At 41.9% G+C, this 21,920-nt stretch overlaps 1 protein-coding gene across 1 annotated transcript in view; it reads right to left on the reverse strand.

Moving 5' to 3' along the window:
• PKHD1 (PKHD1 ciliary IPT domain containing fibrocystin/polyductin) overlaps nucleotides 1-21,920 on the reverse strand; it is a 235,897-nt gene that overhangs the window by 91,404 nt on the left and 122,573 nt on the right. Inside the window, exons 46-50 of the mRNA XM_059843088.1 lie at nucleotides 21,670-21,916; nucleotides 12,408-12,585; nucleotides 11,568-11,763; nucleotides 3,047-3,112; nucleotides 1,161-1,280 (exon numbers count right to left, since the gene is read on the reverse strand). Of these exons, the coding sequence (XP_059699071.1) occupies nucleotides 1,161-1,280; nucleotides 3,047-3,112; nucleotides 11,568-11,763; nucleotides 12,408-12,585; nucleotides 21,670-21,916 (807 nt within the window). The remainder of the gene's footprint in view (nucleotides 1-1,160; nucleotides 1,281-3,046; nucleotides 3,113-11,567; nucleotides 11,764-12,407; nucleotides 12,586-21,669; nucleotides 21,917-21,920) is intronic.

A 21,920-nucleotide genomic window follows, 5' to 3' on the forward strand; every position in this document is an offset into this window, starting at 1 on the left:
ATTTAAAGATTAAACTAAATAGATATTGAAGGTGGATCATAATTTTCTTAATGTAACCTGTTATATATATATGTGTGTGTGTGTGTGTCTGTGTGTGTGTGTGTGGGGGGGGGAAATGTTTGTGCTGGTATTTTGGTATTTGGGGATGGAATTTCTGTCATGGTTAGGGTTTAACTTCATATATATATATATATATATATATTCTTTAATGACACAGGCCAGAGAAGCCCTAACCATGACTGAAGCTCCATGCCCAAACACCAACACAAACATTTCCTTCCAGAAAAGCCATAAACCAAAACCAGGTAGGAGAGGAATAGGCATGAAGTGGTGTTATCCACATTCCACATTTCCAGAAGTGGAGCTGTGGTAGGTAGAGAGTCTTAACTGGTTTTAAAAAAATGAGAAGGAGACAGCATCAGGTTCTAAAATATTTCAGGTACATATCAAACAATATTCTTTGGATCATTCAATAATTATATCTGGAAAGGAACTCAGGACCTCACGCAGTCCAACTTCCTGATCAAAGGAGGTTCAGCTCTTATGTACAATGGTTATCACAAGATTTCTTCCAGACTTTATTGCAAATTCCCTAATAAATTTACTAAAATCCAGTTTTCATGCAGTAATGTTGTACAATGAGCAAGGATTTAAATGTAACTCAAGATGAAATACAGGCCTAAGCTAAAATATCTAGGAGGCATCCATGGCAAATGGTTTGATAAATTGCCATTGATAGGTAGGAATTGCAACAGAAAAATAAAATGGAATATGATGCAGAAATGTAAAATATGATGCTTGCACAAAATAAAGAGAGAGATGGGTCAAGAGATGGGTCAAGAGATGAGCTCTTTGTGAGCTGTGGTTCTGGGTCTTACAAGTTCTCTTCTGAATTAAGGTCCCTGTACATACGCCAGCTTGAAAGTCAGCATAAGTGCTTGTTTTTGTGTGTATGTGAAAATGGAAAAGAATTATCATTCTCTTCCAAAAACTACATTTTTGTACTGCAGTCTGTGTGACAAGGAACAAACACAGGGTCCTGCACACACTGGAATGGCCACCAGGGCTGAGGAACCCATACTGGAACACAAATATAAATCCCAACGTGGGCAGAGCCCAGCACCTCCACAGAAATTAAACACCTTTCCTTCCTCACGTACTTGGCAAGATGATGACATCTTCCCCAGGGCCTGGGATGCTGCCATTGGATCCACCCCAGCCTTTTCCCACACCATTCCATGTCTCTGGGAGTGACCATTTCAAGACAGCACAAGAAGGAACTACAAAACAGAACACATAAAGACAGAATTTTCATTTTCTGTAGCTGGAAGAATTACCATTTCTTTGATAGTCGAGCATCTGTGACATTAACATCCTCCTTTTGTCACTGCTAACTGTTCTTTGTTATTTTCCACGTTTAAAGAAAACTGTTTGATTGGATTCCCAGGGCACAGGAATTTCCATACTTTCCCAAAGTGTGAAAAATTTAAAATAATTAGTGATCAACTCTTACAAGCTTGATAACACCCAGAAAAGCAATTTTCCAATTCCAAAGGGTGACCAAGATCTGCCTTGGAAAAGCAGCTTAACCAAGACACATGGAAACTCCTGCTCCTTCTCCAAAATTTTCTTTTTCAGGTCAATCCAAAAGAAAAATCATGAGACTTAGGAAAATATTAGAAGAAACTGAGCTCACAAAATGCAGGTTCTTGACTTGAACTTGTATTTTAGAGAGCTAACCAGCCAGGCTCCATAAATTAATTGTCCCTAAGTTTGTTGACCCTAAGGAGAGGAAGGGAAGCCTTCAAGGCTGCACACTAAGTTTAGTAAATCCTGAACTAATGCAGGCAGGGCCTCCCTCTGGAGGCCTCTGCAAGCACCTACTTCTGTCTTTCCTTTGTAAAGGGAATTCTGGCATTTTTTTCTTGAGGAAAGCTTATTTGGGGATTGAAAATATGGGAACAAGCACATGCCCAAGTTTTGGGGGCTCGACCCAGCTCAGTAATGTTGTGGTGTACAAAAATCCTCTGTTGTCAGCATAGGGAAACAGAGAAATTAAACCCATGTTGAGTTCCTTGAGTTTGGGTCTGTCTCTCCAATCACTTGCTTGTTCTGGGAGAAACACCCTGCCAAAATATCTCTAAACCCTTTTTGCATATAAGTGATTATTGTTAATACACAAAATAGCAAGGCAGCTAATATGGTGCCTTAAGTTTTAGCTTTCACATTTTTCAGATTCTGTTTGGCCTTAGTGTGTGACTCTGAACTTCATATAAAGTGTCAGCAAGTTCTCCTCACAGTTCAGTCAGACAAAACAATCATTTTCCAGCCTGAGAACCAAGGACACTGTTGCAGCTTCAGGCCCAAAAAGTGCAAAAAACAGCAAATCGAGGAGGAGCAATCTGAGAGGATGGGACTTCATAACCTGGAGCTGTAATTGGACAATTAACCCCAATATGTAAATGGACCAAAACTTATAAAAGCATGAAAACTTGTGAACAGTCATCCATTCTGGGTCCATCTTGGGTGGGTCCATCTTGGACAGAGCCATGGCCAGGCTCTTGTGTTGCCCAAGGTGTATCCTTTGGAGACCTTTCAATAAATCCCTACTTTATTCCTTTAACACTGTCTAGCCCCTATTCCAGGTAGCCTCTCTAGGCAACAATACCCAAAAATATCAAGATTTGGAGGTGTCCCTTGTCTCTGGTATATTTTCCTGTCTGATTCAACATGAAACTGAGCAGTAGTATCAGACTATGGAGCATTAAAATACTCTGTAATCTTACATTCTCCATGACCTTTCTGATCTGCTGTGGTATTTTCCAGGGAGAGTTTATAGTGTTTTATACTGGGGAATCACACATTTATCTTGAGCAATGGTAGATAGGACTCAATGAAACACCTAAATGAATACCAAGAGCCTCTGTTGGCTTGATAGATGTACGAAATATTGAAGTGAAAAATAGCAATTTACTCCTGAAAAAGCCATAAAAAAGAAATGGTGTGACTCCCAGACCAATGTTTTCTGACACAGACTATCACATACCTGGAGCAGGTAAAGCCTCTCTTTCCTTCTCTTTCAGTGTGACCTGAATTAAGTCAGCTCCTGTGACTGAACACAGAGAATTTTAGGGAGTTACAGCAAGGCCTTTCAAATTAACACCAAAAAAATTAGTAAATCAATTTCCACACATGAATTCCTGACAACACTATACATTTCTTACAAAATTTTTTCTTTAAGAGCAACTATGCATGTTTTCTAAGCCATTTTTGTCTTTTATTTTTTTATGCTTTGAGAAAGGATTAAACAAACACATTTTAATTTACAGATACAGAAGGTCTCAAGACAACTCATTAGAAACAGCTAAAAAGAAAACATTCAACAATCAGAAATTCTAGGCTGGAACTCGAATCTCATTTATCCCACTATAAATCCACAGCAGTTCCACTCACATAAGTGATATCACACCATCAAATGCATAATGTATTAACTGGCTCAAACAGCGAAATACAGCTTTTGTTTTATAGTTTGGTTTTAATTTTTTTTCCCCCCTCAAAATCTGGTATCTGAAAGAGATGCTTTAATTAGCCAGACTTTATAGACTGGAGACAGGGACCCTGTGTTCTCTGCTGTGAAAAGGGGTCAGCAGCAATTATCACAGTGGTAACCTTTGTGCCCGTGTATTGTCAGCAGGAGAAGGGCCAGAATAATGCAAATCAAAGAGGAGCAGGAGAAAGCTGCTTCAGACCCAGCTAAAATCCCACCTCCTCTTCGTCTCCAGTGGCATATAAAGACACTTCCTTTCAGTCACCAGACTGGAACAACTGTAGGTTAAAATAGAAACACTCTGACAAACAAATAAATCTCCTGTCCTTTGCCCAGCCCCTTATGGTGACCCTAAAGTGTTGTTGGAAGATTTTTTTGGGGGGGTAGAAGAATTGTATCAATGAAGCCATTGTCAGAACTTTCCTCAGTTCCAGAACATGCCTGGAACTTTCCTCCGTGTGCATCAACCCACCGATGGGATTTCATGCCATATTGTAATTTACTTATTTTATCTTTAAACAAGTCTCTGCACTTTTAAATTGTGAAACCCGTCCCTCCCTAACTCCCTCCTTTTCTCCCAGTGCAACTGAGCAAATTTAAAATAACTGAGGTTCATTAATTTTAAGTGTTCAATAAATTAGTATGAATAATCAAAAAACTTGATTCTTTCTGATAATTACTATTTGATGTCAGTTGAAAGCACTCGATTGAGTTAGCAGCATATGCTCCTATGCCAAATGAGGCTTCCATAATTAAATAGAAACTGATTCCATGAGGTTTTTCTCATGTCTGATTAATTAGTAATCAGGTGCCTCAGCCCTGTTCTTCAGTGACACCTTCTCTCCCAACGGTAGCTGGGATCTGATCCACATATCAGTCAAATCAATCTGCCCCAAACCATCACACAGAGCTCACACTGCACAGCAGCATGCCTTGAGTGGCCACAAGGTGAACATTTGAGGGGAAAACATGACATGAAACTGCTAATTTAAAGCCTCTGACACAGCTCTTGTGGCTTTCAGACAATCCATCTGTGTGAACTTTTATGGTTATGGTATTTTTCCTTCTCACACAGGGAAAAACAGTTGCCAAAGCTGACAAAACAGGCTTAGGAAAAAAAGAGACAACCAAAACTTGACAATATCCTTTTTCATCTCAATATATTTTGAGAGGTTTGTTGGGTTCGTTTTTTTTTCTTTGCTTACTTTTGCAGGAACTAGAGTGAAATCATCTAATTAAGGATGTTTGTATTTTTCAGAGAAAAGCTGTTCTAATTAAATCCTGAGGGGACATAAAACTTGATCAATATGGTGCATAGACCTTGTAATGGGGTTCAGTCCCCTTTTATGGTGAAGAAAGGAACAATTAAGACTTAATTCAGTACAGAGTTTTATCATTGCCCTGTCCAGAGTCAGGGCAATAATAAAAGTTTCTCATATTTGAAGTGTCATCCCACCAGAGACCACGACAATTCCAACCATTACAAGCTACTTATACTCTTGACATGAGCATAAGAATCAGGGACAGAATTATCCCCAGAATTCTCCACATCCTATTAACTTGTACAATTATTTACATCGATGTGGTAAAGTGCACCTGTTATGAATCAGCAGTGTTTTGTGGCCTTTTTCCACAAATACTCCTAGAAACTGATCAAGAAAGGTAAAAGCCTTGGGATTAATCAAGGCTACAGTGACACAGTCCTTCTGGTGGTTTTGTTTTGCTGCTGAGTACGTTATCACTGGGTTTTGCAGGACAGGAAGAGATACAGGCACTCCAGATGAAGGACATCATTAGTAAACATTGAATTAAGGTGACTCTTGGCAAAACGTAGTTATAAGGCTCCAGGGTTTAGTTGTATAAAACCTTTATAAGGCTCATCAATTTTCTGCCTTATTACAGCTCCTCCTGGATGTTTGGGCTGTGGATCATAAATATAGGCCTTCTGGATGATACTGCTGGTAACTTTTCCTGGTTCAGGGCTCCTTGAGTGAACATGAAGGAGGAGCAACTCAGTCTTTTATCAGCTTTGCAGTGACTCGGAATTTTGCCTGTGGATATTAGGAAGGGCTGAAACTAGGATAAATGGCTCCAATAGCCTGACTTACAAACAACAAGCAGCTCCATGCCATTTAACATCAATTGGGCTAACATCCATCACCGGGAAATCAAAACTTTTTAGACAGCACAATCAACAACACAGTGAGACACACCTCCAGAAACTGGAGAACCTAGGAGAGGGTGTTTTGTCATCCCCTGTGAGGATCTTCTGCAGGAGATACCCAGAAGTGTGATATAATGAGGACAATGTATTCAGGAAAAGAGGTGTAAAAACCTGTTTTATATACATATAAATAGATAGATACAATTTTATTTTTATTTATATATATTTATATACATATACACACATATATATGCATATATGTCATTGGGTAGATGGACACAGATTCTTGCTTACAGCAGATTGGCATTTGTGTAAAATTCCTCCTGCAGACATCACATAATCAAAAAATCAACCTTGACAGGATTATAAGGGCATTTCATCATCTTATTTCTGTAGCTGCTGCACTCTGGTTTCTCTACTTCCATGCCAGAAGGACAGGAGCTCACTCACCAGGAGAAGGTTATTTTTTCTCTTTTTGTCTATTACAAAAATTGAGCAACTGAGGGAATAGGGTGGGGGGGGGTGGTGTCAGCTGGAGAAAAAAGAGTCCCAGGGAGGATCCCATTGGTCTCTGCAACTCCGTGGAGTGAGGTTGTAGCCAGGTGGGTGTTGGTCTCTTCTCCTAGGTAATGAGCAAGAGGACAAGAGGAAATGGCCTCAAGCTGCACTAGGGGAGGTTCAGGCTGGGCATCAGGAGGAATTTCTTTTTTGGAAGGGTGGTTAAGCATTGCTACAGACTGCCCAGGAAGTCTGTAGAGTCACCAAGCCTGGAACTGTTAAAAAAATTCCTGGATGTGGCACTCAGTGCTCTGGTCTGGATGACAAGTTGAGGATGGGTCACAGGCTGGACCTGGTGGCCTTGAAGGTCTTTTCCAACATAAAACATTTTATGATTGTATGATTACAAGGGCACCTCTTTGCAAAGAACTGACTTTCATTTCATGGAGGTCACTGAGCAGCCCACATCTGGTCAATTGGCCCTCTGAAACAACTGGTATGGGTGAGTTTTATCTGGCTGGAAGAAAAGACTCAGTCCTCTGTAAAGAATTAACTCCATTCTTCATGTCTTTCACCTAGGATTCTCCTTTACCCCCAAGCAATAGGGCTGCAGAAAATATCTGTGTTTATTTATTTTCTGTATTTTCATATTAGAAACAAACATTCTTTAGAGTGTTTTTCCTCCTATTCAAAGCAATTACAGAAACCCACAGAGCCTAATGGAAGTGAGGTCATTCTTTAGGAATCTAGAAAAGACAATAAGTATAATCAAATTATTTTTTTAAGAACTATGGAACTTGTAAACCTGCTTCTGACACAGCAGTAATGTAAGGTTCAGCCTTAGGCCCTCTTAACAACTCACACATGAGCAGCCTGAGCAAAGTCAGCAGGATGACCCATCTGCATAAAAGTTCTGTCTACTGAAAAATGTATTTAGGATAAATATAAAGTTTGATAATCCTTTCAGTGATGTTTTCAATAACGTTTCTGTCCAGCACTTCAAATTTTAGGGAAGAAAAAAAAAGCCAAGAGAAATCTGGAAGTGAAGGAAGCCAGCACTTTGTTTCATTCCAAAAGAAAAATGGCATAAACATTTCAAAAGTGAACTAAAAGGAAACAACATCTCTCTGGTCTTTAGCCAGTTCCAGTATTGCCCAGAGACCTTAACCAAGGAGCAGTACCACACTGTGGCACCATATGCTGAAATTTGTAACAGACTTAAAAAGCTCATAATGTTATTATTGCAATTTACAAAGGTTATATAGGATATTTCTCCTAAAAAATATCCCAGATGTCCCAGTGGGATGTTTCTTTCCACCAACCTTGTTATAATAAGTGTTGGGTTGTTTGTGTTTTTTTGCTTCAGCATGGTCATATCATGTTTCACTCCCCTGAAATGTGGTTGAGCCACAGCCCATGAGTGTTTCAGAGTCACACCACAATTGCAGGCCCATAGTGACCTTTGAGGATCACTTCTCTTAGCACATAGGGTGCCCCAGAGAAAATCAGAGTGGTGCTATGAACCATGTCAAAGCAAAGCTGGTGATGTAGAAATGACTGGCACAGGATGCTTCAAGCTCCCTAAGCCTCCCCTTCACCCAGAACCCAGAAGGGACATGGGTTTACCTGTCCTTTGATGCAGATTCCTTTAAAATGGTCTGAAAAGGTGATTTTTAAAGTGGCTTGGAGGCTGGTTAACAGAGTTTCATGTATGTAGGTAGCAGTGACTATCTTTGTTGATAGGATCATTGCCCATACAACAGAAACATTCTCCATTACAATTATTTCTCCCCATTCAGCACCCCCTGCATTCTCCTCCAAGCCTAATTTACAGGAATTAGGCTCCCAAACCTAATTTACAAGACTCCAACCGTCAGTGCAACTTAACTCCTTTAATCCCCTCCATACGGTCTATTTTCTTGCCTTTTGTGCTAGACAGACCTTTTTTTTTTTCCTCCCAAAGATAAACAAACACTTGCATGACGCCAGGCAGTTTGGGATGAAGGAGGGCATGGGGAAAGCCTGAGCCCAATGCAGACTTCTGGCCAAGGTGGCTTCATTTGGCTGCCTGCTTCGTTTGAATAACAATATCTTCTCAGTCACGGCGTTTTCCTTCCCCTTCTCCCCATTTTCTCCCCCATGCAGGCCCGAGTAAAAGGCTGTGTGAATCCAGGAGCCTGCTCATTAATGAGCTGGCATCTGATCCGTATTTACCGGCGTTAATTTTTGGATGTAATGCACCCCTGCCACTTCCCCACAGTTTGCCCTAAAAGGCTTTCTGAGGGGCACAAAAGCAGAGGGTCAAAAGTGAGTTGACCCCGGCCAGAATGTACAATTATTGCAAAGAGGTGGTACACCAGCAGCTGTCGAAACCCCACCGAAGCGCTTCCAAAAGTTGGAGGATGACTAATACGCCGGAGCTCTCCCCTCCGCCCCGCCAGAGCCGCCGACTTTGGGCAGGAAGAATTATGGCCCTCCCGAGCAGCTGCAATAATTGTCTCGCCATTGTCCCTCTGCCACCCCCTACAAGTGCCCATTGTGGCTCTGGAGTCAAGTGATTTTATGCTCGGGCTGATGCTGTTTGCGCCCAGCTGCCCGAGCGCTGACACACGAGCCTGCAGAGGGGGGACCCGTGTCTGCTAGACGGGGCTGCGACATACCAGACCTTTTACATAAGTCAAACAGGAACAAATGACTCTTTATCAGCCCCTTCTCCCTTTGAAGTGGCGGCTGCTTATGGGCCCTTACAGCTTTTCCTCCTTAGCCCGAGCAAACATCCTCCTTTTGATATGCTACATGCTCATTATCTCTGCCCCATTTAATGATTTTTGATTGAAGGGTGGCAGCGCAGTTGCCAAGAGGGTAGTTAAAGAGGCTCCACGCAGTCAGGACAACAAGAAAGGCTTTCCTTGTGCATCAGCCTAAATTTGGAGTTTCTTAACAGTGTGTTCTTGTTCTTAGCAGCAGATAAGGGCTGAGCGTGAAATTCTTAATTAAGCAGTAAATAGAGAGTGGGGTGTCAGCAGATGCAGCCTGTAGCCATGGAGACCAAGTCTGATGAAGGAGGAAGCTGAGGCTCAACACCGGCCCCGGGCTCGGGCATGACTGACAGCTGAAGAATCCGACAAAGCTTGTAAACGGGATTAATTAGTTGGCTAATTATTTCATATAGTTAAATGTAAATAAAATATTAAAAAAAAAAAAAATCCAAAAGAGCCAACTTGCAGATTTAGGCAGCAAGATGGCAGGAAGGCCAGACCTTCTAGCCTTGTCCTCTCTGGGTGGGTGGGTGGACTGGTGGGGTTTTAAGGCCAGAAGGGACCATTGTGGCAGCTTTCTCTGACCTCCTATGGAGCATGAATCTCGCCACATGAGGTTTCTAATAGCTTCTCACAGAGCTGGAGCATATTTCCCTGAAAAGACAGTCAAGTATCTTCTAAGGACCCTGAGTGATGGAAAGTCCACCACATGCCATGAATCTGCTCTGCTGGCTAATTATCTTCACCCTCTCAGCCTGCACAGCAAAGAGAGAAATCCCACACCAGGGCCAGGAATCTGCTTTGTTTCAAACTTTTACCCTGCACCCACAGCATAGATATTAGGTACCTGACACTGAATTATTGATCTCACTCCTATAAAAGTCCTCGCAGAAAATGTTCACAGCATGAATTATACATGTTAGGTGTTTTCATAAATTTTCCCTCATGTATTTTGGATTTTTGTTTCTCGCTCTGTTAAAATGAGGAACCACAACAAGCTCTTTGTGTAATAAAAATCAAGATGAAAGTAAGGCAAGAGAAGGACAAGTATCTGTGATGCAACAGCGACATATGCCAGCCAGACCACTTTTGTCCCAACCTTCCCAAGACTCATCTCCTCTATTTTCAACAGCAGAGGCCAAGCTACAGATGCTATCCTCTGAGCTTTCCCATGCTGCTCTGACAGTGCAAATCAGGATATGCAAACTGAAATGCAGTCACCTTTTACATTTGAAGGAACAAATTTACCCAGTTAGTAAACAGAAATAATAAAACATTTTTTCTTCTTTCAGTAAATACTTGACTTGATCTCTGGTAAGGCTTAGACACAACAGCTAAATTTACAGTAGCCAATTTACACTTGAACTGTATCTAAATAGGGCCAGGACACAGACCAGGACCCCAATAATCTACATGGTTATAATGCTGGCCAAATTCCTGGCACAGCTTTGGCCTAGACCAGGCAGACTCCCAGGTGGTGACCAGTGCACCAGTACAGTTTGGGATTTAGCAAGCACAGGGATCTTCTATAATTTGAAGCCTGGGTACATCCAGCCCATTTTTAGAGCTAAAATATTAAACACAATATATGCTGTGGCAGTTGCTGAAGGACCAGAGGTGAACACAGAAATTGTAATCCTTAGACTGAGCTTAAGGTTTGGGTTTCCTCAGTTCTCCACAAATGTGATTTTCCACACTGGTTGATTTTCACTGTTGCCAGACCAAGCTCAGAGGATTGCCTGCCCACATCCCAGGCTTGTTTTCCTCTCCACTGTCACAATATTTGTTCTAAAGGTATCCTACATGAGAAAGCCATTTGCACACTTGTGCTCTCAGTAGTGCAAAATCAAGGGAAATTCTGTTCCATTACAATTAATGGAACAGAAGAAAAAAAATCTGTTAAAATGAAAATCATCTTTACTTTCCTGGTATGAATCATGAAGAAGTTAATCTTCTCAAAGACAGCAAAATATATTTGTGATTTCTAGCTCTGCTGCTATTAATGAAGGCAACAATCATTACCTTGCCTTTGACATATAGAGCTTAGATATTTATACAATTATTTACTTGAGAATGGGAATTATTGAAAATGTCCATTTCTTAAAAAAAAAAATCCACCACACTCCATGATCTCATGTACAAAGTCTCGTAGGCAAAGGTTTAAGATGTCTTTGGAAGTTTCCAGCCATAGAAAAGATTCTCTTCCAGTAATCTTACTGCCTTTATTGGGTTCAGCCTAGCAAGATGACCATGTTTTAATATTGATACCTCTGATACATGACCAGCTGACAGCAGAGGTCATTAGTGGAATTTAATGCCTTTACCACTCAAAAGAAAGCCACTCAAATACAACTGATGTCACATCACCCTATATTTATGGCACATTCCTTTTGTTGCTAGGTCAGGCATTAGATAGATCAGTTAGGGATGGACCTGATGTGCACTTACCTATTTGATCAGCATTTTGAAGGACCTCTCACTTATTGAAAGGCCATTGAAAGCTGGCCTTGAGTAGATTTGGGGTTTAAATTAACGAGACATCACCTCTGTCACCATTCCTGATCACAAATGTAGATTGCAACCCCCACCCTGCACTTACCCAGATAGGTGAACTTCCCCAGCTTGCTGTCAAGATGCCAATCACAGCCTCTGTGGTGGCCGTAGGAAGGTACCAGCTGGAGTGGCTGTCCCCTCCTTGTCCCACAGGACACCACAGCCTCAAGATGGGCAGGAAGATCCCTGTGTTCCACCAGCAGGTAATTCCCAGCCTTGAAGTTGCTAAATGTCACTGAATACTGGAGAAAAGGGAACCAAAAGAAATATGTCTGAGTCTGTGATTAGAGCTCCACAGAGTGCAGCATAAAGGGGTAAGGAGGATGGTGCTACTCACAGGCAGCATGTGTTGAAAACAGGAAAAGGAATGTAAAACTAAGCAGGAGGTGATGGTAAATGCATAAAAAAATCAACTCCCCTCATCATCTTTGAAAGGTGAGGAGAATCAATGTCTTCTGAAAACTGTGCTTCAACACGTACTAAGGCAGTAAAAAAATCCTGTTGGCTCCTAAGCACCACCCTGAATTTTCATCTAAGATACCCAGAATCATCAAGTGTCCATGGCCAGGTGGGATGGGGCTTGGGGCAACCTTGTCTAGTGGAAGGTGTCCCTGCCTATGGCAGGGGTTGGAACTGGATGACCTTTAAGGTCCTTTCCAACCCAAACCATTCCATGATTCCATGACCTTCCAGCTCCAGGTGACTACTGAGATCTTAACTGAGATAAAAGAGAGGTTATCAGTCATCTTATCTAACCCTATAAATACAGAGAGACTTTCTCAGTGCACTTAACTCTATTTTATTTCTCTCTGTTCATCCAAAGAGATGAAAGCATGATTATCTCTTCCAGATATAATTTTGAAATTATAAAACCTTCCTGTGTTACCTGGAGTTGTTTGCTGACCAAAGGGTTGTCAAATGTCAACGTGTAAGTCTCTTTATCCAAGAGAAGAACCATCCAGCCATACAGGTTTGATAAAGTATCAGGGACATAATTGACTGTGTTTGACTTATTCCTACTGTCAGTCACAGTTAAATTATAGGGAATGTCAGGTGCCTCTTTTCTGCAGGAAAAGAAAAAAAAAAAAAGTGATTAAATTTTTATGTTGAATTCTGTTATTTTGCAACCTGTAAGTTCTGTTTTTATTTGAATTACAGCAGCTGCTCTGGATCTCCCTTAGAATGTGTCTCCACTTTTGTAATTCTTTATAAATGCCATAAAAAACAATATTTTGCCCCAAGTGCTGTAAAAAGAGAAAGAGAAAAAGAGAGATACAGCATGTAGGAGTAAAGGAAGAGGAAGAGAGCAGAGCAGATGTAACAGCCAGGGTACCAACTTCTACATTGCCAGAGGATTTTCCCTCTACCAGACTCATGGGCTTCAGGTTCCACTTTTAGGATCTGCATGAAATTTGGTGGAGCCTTCTTTATAGCCTCAGCCCAGGCTGGGTGGGGTTTGGTGTAACCTGGTTCTGGTGGAAGGTGTCCCTGCCCATGGCAGGGGTTGGAATGAGGTGATATTTAGGGTCCTTTCCAACCCAAACCATTCTGTTATTCTGTGATTATTCACTCCCATTTGAGTGATCAAAAATTTCAAAAAAAGTCCTGTGTAATTCAAAGAGCTGGCCTCTGCCTGCAGTCAAAGCTGCTGAGGACTGATTAAATCCTTCACAAAATGGGCGAACTTTTAGTACAGCAGCTCTTATGAGCATCCAATGAGAACTCAACCCCCTTTTTCCCCAGAACTTGGCACTCCTAATTTCTGACCAGTCTACTCAGGAGAAAAAACCCTTCCTGCACAGATCAACATTAGCACTGAAGCACGAGGGGTCATAAACCCTTTAGATTTGAGGTTGCACTAGACTCCTCTCAGTTCTGGCATTTGAGCTGACAATAAGCTTAAAAAAATCCCTTATTTTAAGCATCCCTTGAATAATTTTTTTCTCAATATTTCAAACATTACCTTGCAACTACACATCTCAGCATATTATCTAGCCTCTCAGACTGGATATGGCTTACTAACCCAAGACAGTGCTAAAACTTATGTCATCCTGCAATTTGCCTGTATTTGCAATTTTTGGTTGGTTTGTTACTTTCTTTTTTCTCCCAAGTACTTTGGAGATGATGCAAAATCACCAGAGCAGTCATCCCAGATGTATTTTTCTTTTCTCTTTTAAAAATCAGTTCAGTGATTTTTTTTTCCCCTTTTTTTTTTTGTTGTTTTTATTCTAGTGTCTGTCACTTTGTCAAATCACTTTCTGGTTACCCAGAAACATTCAGCTGAGAAACAGCAGTGGCAAAGCAAAGTGTGAATCAGCAAAGAATCACTCAACCAGAAGATATTGGCAGACCAATGAAACTGGAAGGAGTTTATAAGGCTTAAACAGCTTTTGTACCACTAATAAACCTCCTGTTATGGGCATTAACTGGACCAGGATATTAGGCTGCTAATTAAGCAAGTAAATGACAACAAGCACATTATTGCCACAGCTATCAGCACCTGCACAGGTATTCTAGCAGCAGAACAACACCACACACAATGCAAAACTCTCTTGCACGTCAGAAGGAGCCTTATGGAGATGCAAAGATGCCCAATGTCACAGCAAGTGACAGAGACTCAGACCCATCCTCTCTGCAGAATAAATTCACATGGGTTTACTCTTTATTTATTTTAATTTTCATCACTGGAGGATTCTGAAGAGAACAGCTTGAATCACTTTAACTGGGGGACTCTCCCCAGTACTTCCAAGAGAAGTAAAGACAGAGTAGAAAGCTTGGAAGGGACAATCCTTCTGGGATACAAGTCTGACCTGTTAGAAGGTTAGGTGGCAATGCCACACCAGCCATGTAAGTCCAATAGCTAGTGAATGGGAATGTGAATTCACAAATTAACTGTGAATCCATTTATGTTGGAGACAAACGTTTAGAAGACCCCAAATAAATATCTTAAACTGCATAGTGAACTCCCAGATGGCTACAGTTATGTGAAATGCATATTTTCCTGGGTGTCTATTTATAACAGACAAGTTATAGAATCATAGAATTGTTAAAGTTTGAAAAGACCTCTGAGATCATTGAGTCCAACCATTTACCCAACACTGCCAAGGCCACCTCTAAACCATGTCCCAAAATGCCACATTTACATGTGTTTTAAATCCCTCAAGGCATGGTGACTTATCTCTGTTTTTAAAGAGTTATGAGCACCACTGCCCCACAAAGCCCATTTCAGTGCCTGGCCTCCTTTTTCATTAGGAAATTATTTTAAACATTCAGTCTAAATCTCTCCTGATGTACCTTAGGGCCAGGTACTCTGGTCCTGTGCCTTGTTCTCTAGAAGCAAAGCTTGACCATACCCCCATAGCCCCCCCACCAGCTGTCCCCTCCTGTCAGGGAGTTGTGCAGAGCCAGAAGGTCCCCCCTGAGCCTCCTTTTCTCCAGGCTGAGCCCCTTTCCAGCTCCCTCAGCCCCTCCTGGTGCTCCAGCCCCTTCCCCAGCTCTGTTCCCTTCCCTGGACACACTCTAGCCCCTCAATGTCCCTCTTTTCAGGAGGGTCCCAGAGCTGTCCCCAGCACTGGAGGGGCCCTGGCAGTGCCAGCACAGGGGACAGGCACTGCCCTGGTCCTGCTGGACACACCAGTGCTAGGACAGCCCAGGTGACATTGGCCTCTTGCCCACCTGGGCACACCTGGCTCATGTCCAGCTGAAAGTCTGTTCATGACCCAGGAGGGAGAAGGAGCAGGAGAAACCTCATGGCCTGGAATCTCTAGGGTTTTCTTGACCTGGAATGTTGTATCCTTGTCTTTTACATGAGGTTCTTGAGGTGTTGCAGCCCAAAAATTCATTTCCCACTCCTGACAGGCTGCCCACCACCAAACCAAAAATATGGGGAACCTAGAAAGCTTCTCAGCTCAGCGCACAAGTTAACTGGTGCAAGGACACAATAAGCCTGAGATACACCCCCTTGAAAGCATGACAATGTTGTTTTTCCACCTCCATGCCAAAAAAGGCACCAAAATGGAAGTACCCTACTAATGGAATTACCAGCCACAATTAGCACCATTTCCAGTTGCCCTAAATAGCCAGTGATTTCACTGTGCCCTAAATAGCCACTAATCTACCTCTCTTTAATGCTAATGAAGTAGAAGAGCACTGGCACACTCCAGTATTTCTAATTCAGAGGATCCGAGGGAGCCTGCACGCATCATTAACGTGGAGAGCTTCATTATCAGAGGAGAGCCTTCCCCTGAACTTCTCCTGGCTTTATTTGAAAGAAACTAGGAGGCAATGGTCTTAATGCAAAATTAACCCTCTCTTTAAACTGCTGGAAGCCCTTGCAAACTGTAAGGGGGAAAAAAAGGATGACTCATTGTGAAGGCTGCATTTTTTATATCGAAGCAGGTTTCAATTAAGGAGTAATTTGCTTTAGAAATATGGCAGGATTACAGGATAGGGCTTTACAGTCTGAGCCACAATTCACCAATTGTGACTGTGTAAACTGTTATATAATTTAGCTCAAATGCATTGTGCAGAACTCCCTCGACAGATATGGGCCACAAAGGATTTGTTAAGCCAATCAACAACATGGAGTAGAACAAATATTAACTCTCCTGTTTATGTTTACCATTAACTTATTTATCCTAAGGGTCCATATCTGTGTGTATGAAGGCAGGCACTCTGTTTAGCTCTAAATGCTTTCTGTTTGTGTAATAATCCATTATGATTATCCCTCTTCAAAAACAGGAAACAATTTAGCATTGAACTTCAAATGGGACACCAAATGTTTATATCAAGAGTCCATGTTTATTGTTGGCTAAAGGGAGGCTAATTCAAAATTACAACCATATCAAACACTTTACAGGTTTAATCTTGGGCCCCAAACCAGTTCACTTTATTTTAATTGCCAAGAACTAAGAATTTTCAGCTGTTTTCAGTAAATGCGTGTATCTTTGTTGAGATACCAAGCTCATTATCCAAATCTGTCTTTTATTATAAATCCTTAGTAGCACTGATTTTTTTTCATGCACGAGTCTTTTAGGAAATAACCAGATCTTTGACCCTGATCTTGAGTCACCACCATGGGGTGAATTTTAAATAAAAGAAGAATTGAGATGGTTTCTCAGGAACAGAAAGGGTTGTGACTGACAAGATGGATTCCTTCAGAGTAGAATTTCAGTTTGCTTCCCCTGCCTTCCTAAATCCCCTGTGTTCTTAAAAGATTTCCTCAGATCCTACAGTATACAAGCTGATAGTTTCAGAAAAATGAAAATCAGACAGAAATCCTGAGCTGGAAAGTGGTTGGAAAACAAACAGTTCAAATGTCTGCAGTGTGAGCACAGCAAACACCAGAGGAGGACTGCTTGTTCACTCTGCTTCTTCCACATCAGGTAGAGCTCTGAAGAATCCCTGGAAGTGTTCAATGCCAAGTTGGATGGGACTTGGAACAACCTGGGGTAGTGGAAGGTGCCTCTCCCCATAGCAGGGGGTGGAATGAAATCATCTTTAAGGTCCCTTCTAACCCAAACCATTCTGTGATTTAGGATCAATATGTTGGTTATTAGAGGGAGACCCAGCTGATGCACCTGGCTCTGATCTATCCAGGCCATAAGAAGCATCCAACGGGCTTGCCAGATTTCTCCTTGCCAGGAAAGAAAGCTTAGGGCCAGCAAATGTTGCCTCAATGTTAAATTTATCTCCCTGCACTTAGAAATACCTCAGATGATGGTTAAGCTGAGGGAGAAGGCTTGAAGAAATATCTTGTCCTGCATACTCATAACACTGTGTAGGATCTGGCTTTGCTGCCCTTACCCCTGACTGCAGGGGATGCTGTCCTTACCCCTGACTGCAGGAAAGGTGTCCTCCACTGGGAAACAAATTTCTCTTGGTGGGATGTCTGAAATGCCAGAAATGCAGCAGAGTAAAAACCCAATCTCTAAAGCTGAACTGAGCAGTTGGTAACTGAACAGTCAATACTTTAATATTTGCCTTCCATGTTACATCACAGGAGCCCTCAGAGGATGGGTTATGGGGACAAGTGACCATGTAAGCTGCCCCCTGTATGGGGGGACACACGACCAGAGAGTGACTGAGGACATTGAGAGAAGACTCGTGGTTGTCAGGGTGTTTCACAGCACAGGGATGCTCAGGTGAAGGCACCACAGAGAGTAAATATCACAGGAAAAGCAAAACTAGAGTAACCATCTGAACTCTCTTCACAATTCAAAGACACAGAGGTAGGGGGACACCAACCCATCAGCACTGGCTGGGTTTGCAGCAGAAATGCACCACACAGAGAGGATGTTAGAGTTGATTTAGGAATGAAACCTAAAAAGTTAATATTTTGCTCTGCAGCAGAAGAGGGAGACAATAAAAGGCTTGAACTACAAGACTGGTGCTGAGCAAGTCCAAGGCTGCCCCAGTGAGAAAAGGAAAGCAAATTAGAGGGACCAAGAGGGAAACTCCCTTTTGGCAGGCCCAGCCACCGAGTGTTTGGAGTACCCTTCGCCGCAAGGTGCTGCCAGGCTGCAGATTATTCTAATGCTCTCCTCTTGTAAAAATTATGCATAATGTGAAGAAACTTTGAAAGTCACTTAATCATGTTATGACAATTTTTTAATGAAAATTTGTTTTAATATTAATAGAGATTCATAGTTTCATGATAATATGGGTAGCAGTGGCATTTGGAGCAGCCGTTTCTAGCCTGCAGCCATGCTGTGCTGTGCCATAGCATAAGCTGTGCTTCAGACTGCTCAATAACTTTCTCACATATAAATTTATAAAGACTTTTATAAGCTCCAATTACATTTTTAAAAGACATAAAACCCCTCGTTAAAGTGTGCTTACGTGACACATTAGTTTAACTTTCAACTGGACTTTGTGAAGAAGGGTTTTGTTACAGCAGTGCCAGCTTGGAAGTGGATCCCTATTTCCCAGGAAGTTGTTGAGTGAAGTAGCTCAGGACAGAGTCACAAAACGTTCAAGATAGTAGTTCTCCTTTTCAGAATAGAGCTTCCATAGTTTTTCTCTAACAAAACACTCTTTTTCTCCCAAACTTGTAGTTTATTTTGGGGAAAAGTGTCAATAGAACACGTGCATCCTGGTAAATAAAGCAGCACAAAGATAAACAGTCAATTGCCCCCATTGTATCATAAATAATTGAAATTGTTCCAGACATTCTTTTAGCTGGCACCAAACAGCCCTATCCCTGACAGCTCCCAGGCAGGGGATCTTCCCTAAAGGTTAGTGCTGATGCAGCATCCCTGATGTTTTGGAGACTGAGATGGTTAAAATATGGCCATGTCCAATCCTTGCCAGTTGCTCTCAGGGTCAGGGAATGATCCTGAGGTTTCTCAGACAGAGGTTGCCATACTAGGTCTCCCCTCTTAAAATCCATTATTTGCCTCAATCTTCAAGATTTTTGGAGCTGGAATCCCATTTCTGAAATTCAGGATAAGTGAAAGAACCCACCATCTCAAGCCTCTCATGCTTTTTTATTTTAAAGAGCACAGAAAATTCATGTTGCAGACCTGACAGATCTCATATTCCATGACCTGGTAGAGCACGATAGAAAGATTTCTTCCAGAGAGATTTTTAACCCTTTTCTTGTCAGAAACTAAAGATAGCCAAGCAACAATCCTTTTGTCTTTTCATTGAGGTGAGATGGATCCAAGAGGAACTTGTTAGGAATTTTTTTCCTGTCACTCACCTACCTTTATTCGCTTTACTCAACCTCTGCCAATTGCTCCAAGTCATGTTTTGCTGTATTAATCCTAAACTATTCCTTTTTTATTGCAAACACTCTCCAAACACATCTGGATAAAATTCACCCATTCTCCTTCTCCCACCCCCTCATTCTCTGGTCATGGTGTAGATATTTTATTGAGTTTTACTCTTCATCCCCCTCCAGCTTCTTTTATTCCTGATCCTGGTCCTCTCCCAGGTTCCTTTTGGAGCTCTGTCTATCTGAACAAAGCCTCCCTGACTCACCACCCTCATTTGGCTGGTTCTGACAGTCTTTCAACTTCACATGATGGTGATTTGGCTGCTGGGAGCTGCTGAGGAGAGGGGATCTGGAAGCAGCACAGAGAGAATGCTCACAGTCCCTGGGGTTACTCTGCTGAGTACACAGTCCTCAGGAGGACAGGCTAACAGCTGGCTTCTTCTCAGATTGCCAAGGATCTTTGACATAAATTTACTCCTAGATCATGCAGAGGAATTAAAAAGAAGCTAAACAAAGGGTACTTGCTTGAAATAAAACCTTAATTGAGAAGTCATTGATATGACTAACCATCGAATCCTGGAATGATTTAGATTGGAAGGGACCTTAAAGCTCATTTAGCTTCAACCCCCTGCCATGGGGAGAGACATCTTCTACTAGACCAGGTTGCTCCAATCCCTGTCTAACCTAGTCTTGAGCACTTCCAGGGAAATTCTCATGCAGTTTACTGGGAAGACAAAATTTAGGTCTGGTTAAGTCTTCCAGAGATAACAGCAATGGTGCAGAGGAACTCCTACTTGTGCTTGTTCCTTACCCACCTTTTGATGCCAGGAGAAACTAGGTATATTAAATATCTTAACTGTCATGAATTATTACCAATTACATAGTGGCACTATCCAAAAGGACCCGAATCACTCTACAGGCAACATTTAGAGAAGCACCATCCACCCACACAGCATCAGCCCAAAGATCTTGCAGTCTATTTCATCAAGGTAAACAGAGACTAGAAAGGGAATTAATTTCCCCAAGACCTCATGGTTAACTGCTTAGGAAAGACACCAAGCACAGTTTTATTTTGCCTTCTACCAAGTATTCTTTTAGTTACATATGAATGACTCCAAGCTCTTAAATTTTTGCAGACTTTTGGTTTCATTATGAGACACAGTAATCACATGCAAAGCCTCCAGGTAACTCAAAGTTTTATGTTTTTCTCTTTCAATGGAAAAGCTGATTAGTTTTTTTCCTGTTTGGGAAGGGGTTGGGATTCTCACCCTCCTACTTCGAAAACATTAATTATGAGGCAGACATGAATAATTAACAGCCCTCTGACAGAGCACTTCAGGATTTCTGCCTGTGTACTACTAACCTGAGACAGCAAAAAATGGATAATTGTTCAGATATTTACTTCAAAAGGAGAGTGAAATACCGAGCAGGGGACTGGAAAGGGAAGATGAGCCTGGGAAGAAAAGCAAGAGTGATGTTTAGATGTCTAAAAGTCTTTTTCACCCTTTTTCTTATCTCACAAATTTGCAAGTGTACTCCCTGGGTGATAGAAGTGTTGGCAGTTCTTGGACAGCATTCCCTCACTGGATCCCCTTAGCTGCCAGCTGGGGAGAGGCAGGGAAAATTCCCCTTAGGGAGACAAGTGAACAGGGACAGAACTGGGAGCTGTACAGCCACCAAAGCTGATGGGAACTACCTGTCTGTACTCCAGGACTGGATTATTATTAGAGCTCTTTTTAATTTCCCAAGCTATCAACTACTTCAGTGTGAATGCCAGATCTGACACAGCATCTCCAGGAGGTCCTTGTCCTTCTGCCATGTGTGGTATTTGCTGGGTCCCCATGGCAGGAACGAAATGATGAATCTCATTCCATGTTCTTAGAAGGCTAATTTATTATTTTATGTTACTATATTATATTAAAGAATACTATACTAAACTATACTAAAGAATAGAGAAAGTATACTTACAGAAGGCTTAACAAGATACTAATTAAAAACCCGTGACTCTCCAGAGTCCTGACACAGCTGGACCAGGATTGATCATTAAGTCAAAACAATTAACATGAAACCAATCAAACAATGAATGACCTGTTGGATAAACAATCTCCAAACCATATTCCAAAGCAGCAGAACACAGGAGAAGCAAATGAGATCATATTGTTTTCCTTTTTTTCTGAGGCTTCTCAGCTTCCCAGGAGACGAATCCTGGGCAAGGGGGTTTTTCAGAAAATATGACAGCGACAGCCATGGAGTGACAGGCCATGGGAGACAGCACAGCAGATTAAGAGATGCCCCTGCTCAGGCTTTAGACCTAGTTTAGGACCAAGCAGAGAGGCAGCAGTCCTGGAACTGAGCTCAGACCAGCAGCAATCAGAATAGCACACAGAAGCAAAACCCACGCTGAGTTTTGGGACGTGGAATCATTACTTACAAATGAAGATCCATACGGTGGAAAACAAGGTCACTGTCACAGACACTGCCACCAGAAGCTTGGCTGAAGTTGGCACTGGCTGTGCAAGATGCTGCCAGGATATCTGTGGAAGGCAGGATGTGACTTCCCTTCTGTCCTGTGGTGGAGCCATCAAGGTCCTCAAGGATGGCAGAATGAGGAAAGGGGAAGGACACTTGGAAAGGGGAATTGGTGAAGGTCAGGTGTTCAGCTGTCACTGCAAACCCACCTGT

Source organism: Haemorhous mexicanus, chromosome 3, assembly GCF_027477595.1.
Source record: "Haemorhous mexicanus isolate bHaeMex1 chromosome 3, bHaeMex1.pri, whole genome shotgun sequence".
Lineage (NCBI taxonomy): Eukaryota > Metazoa > Chordata > Aves > Passeriformes > Fringillidae > Haemorhous > Haemorhous mexicanus.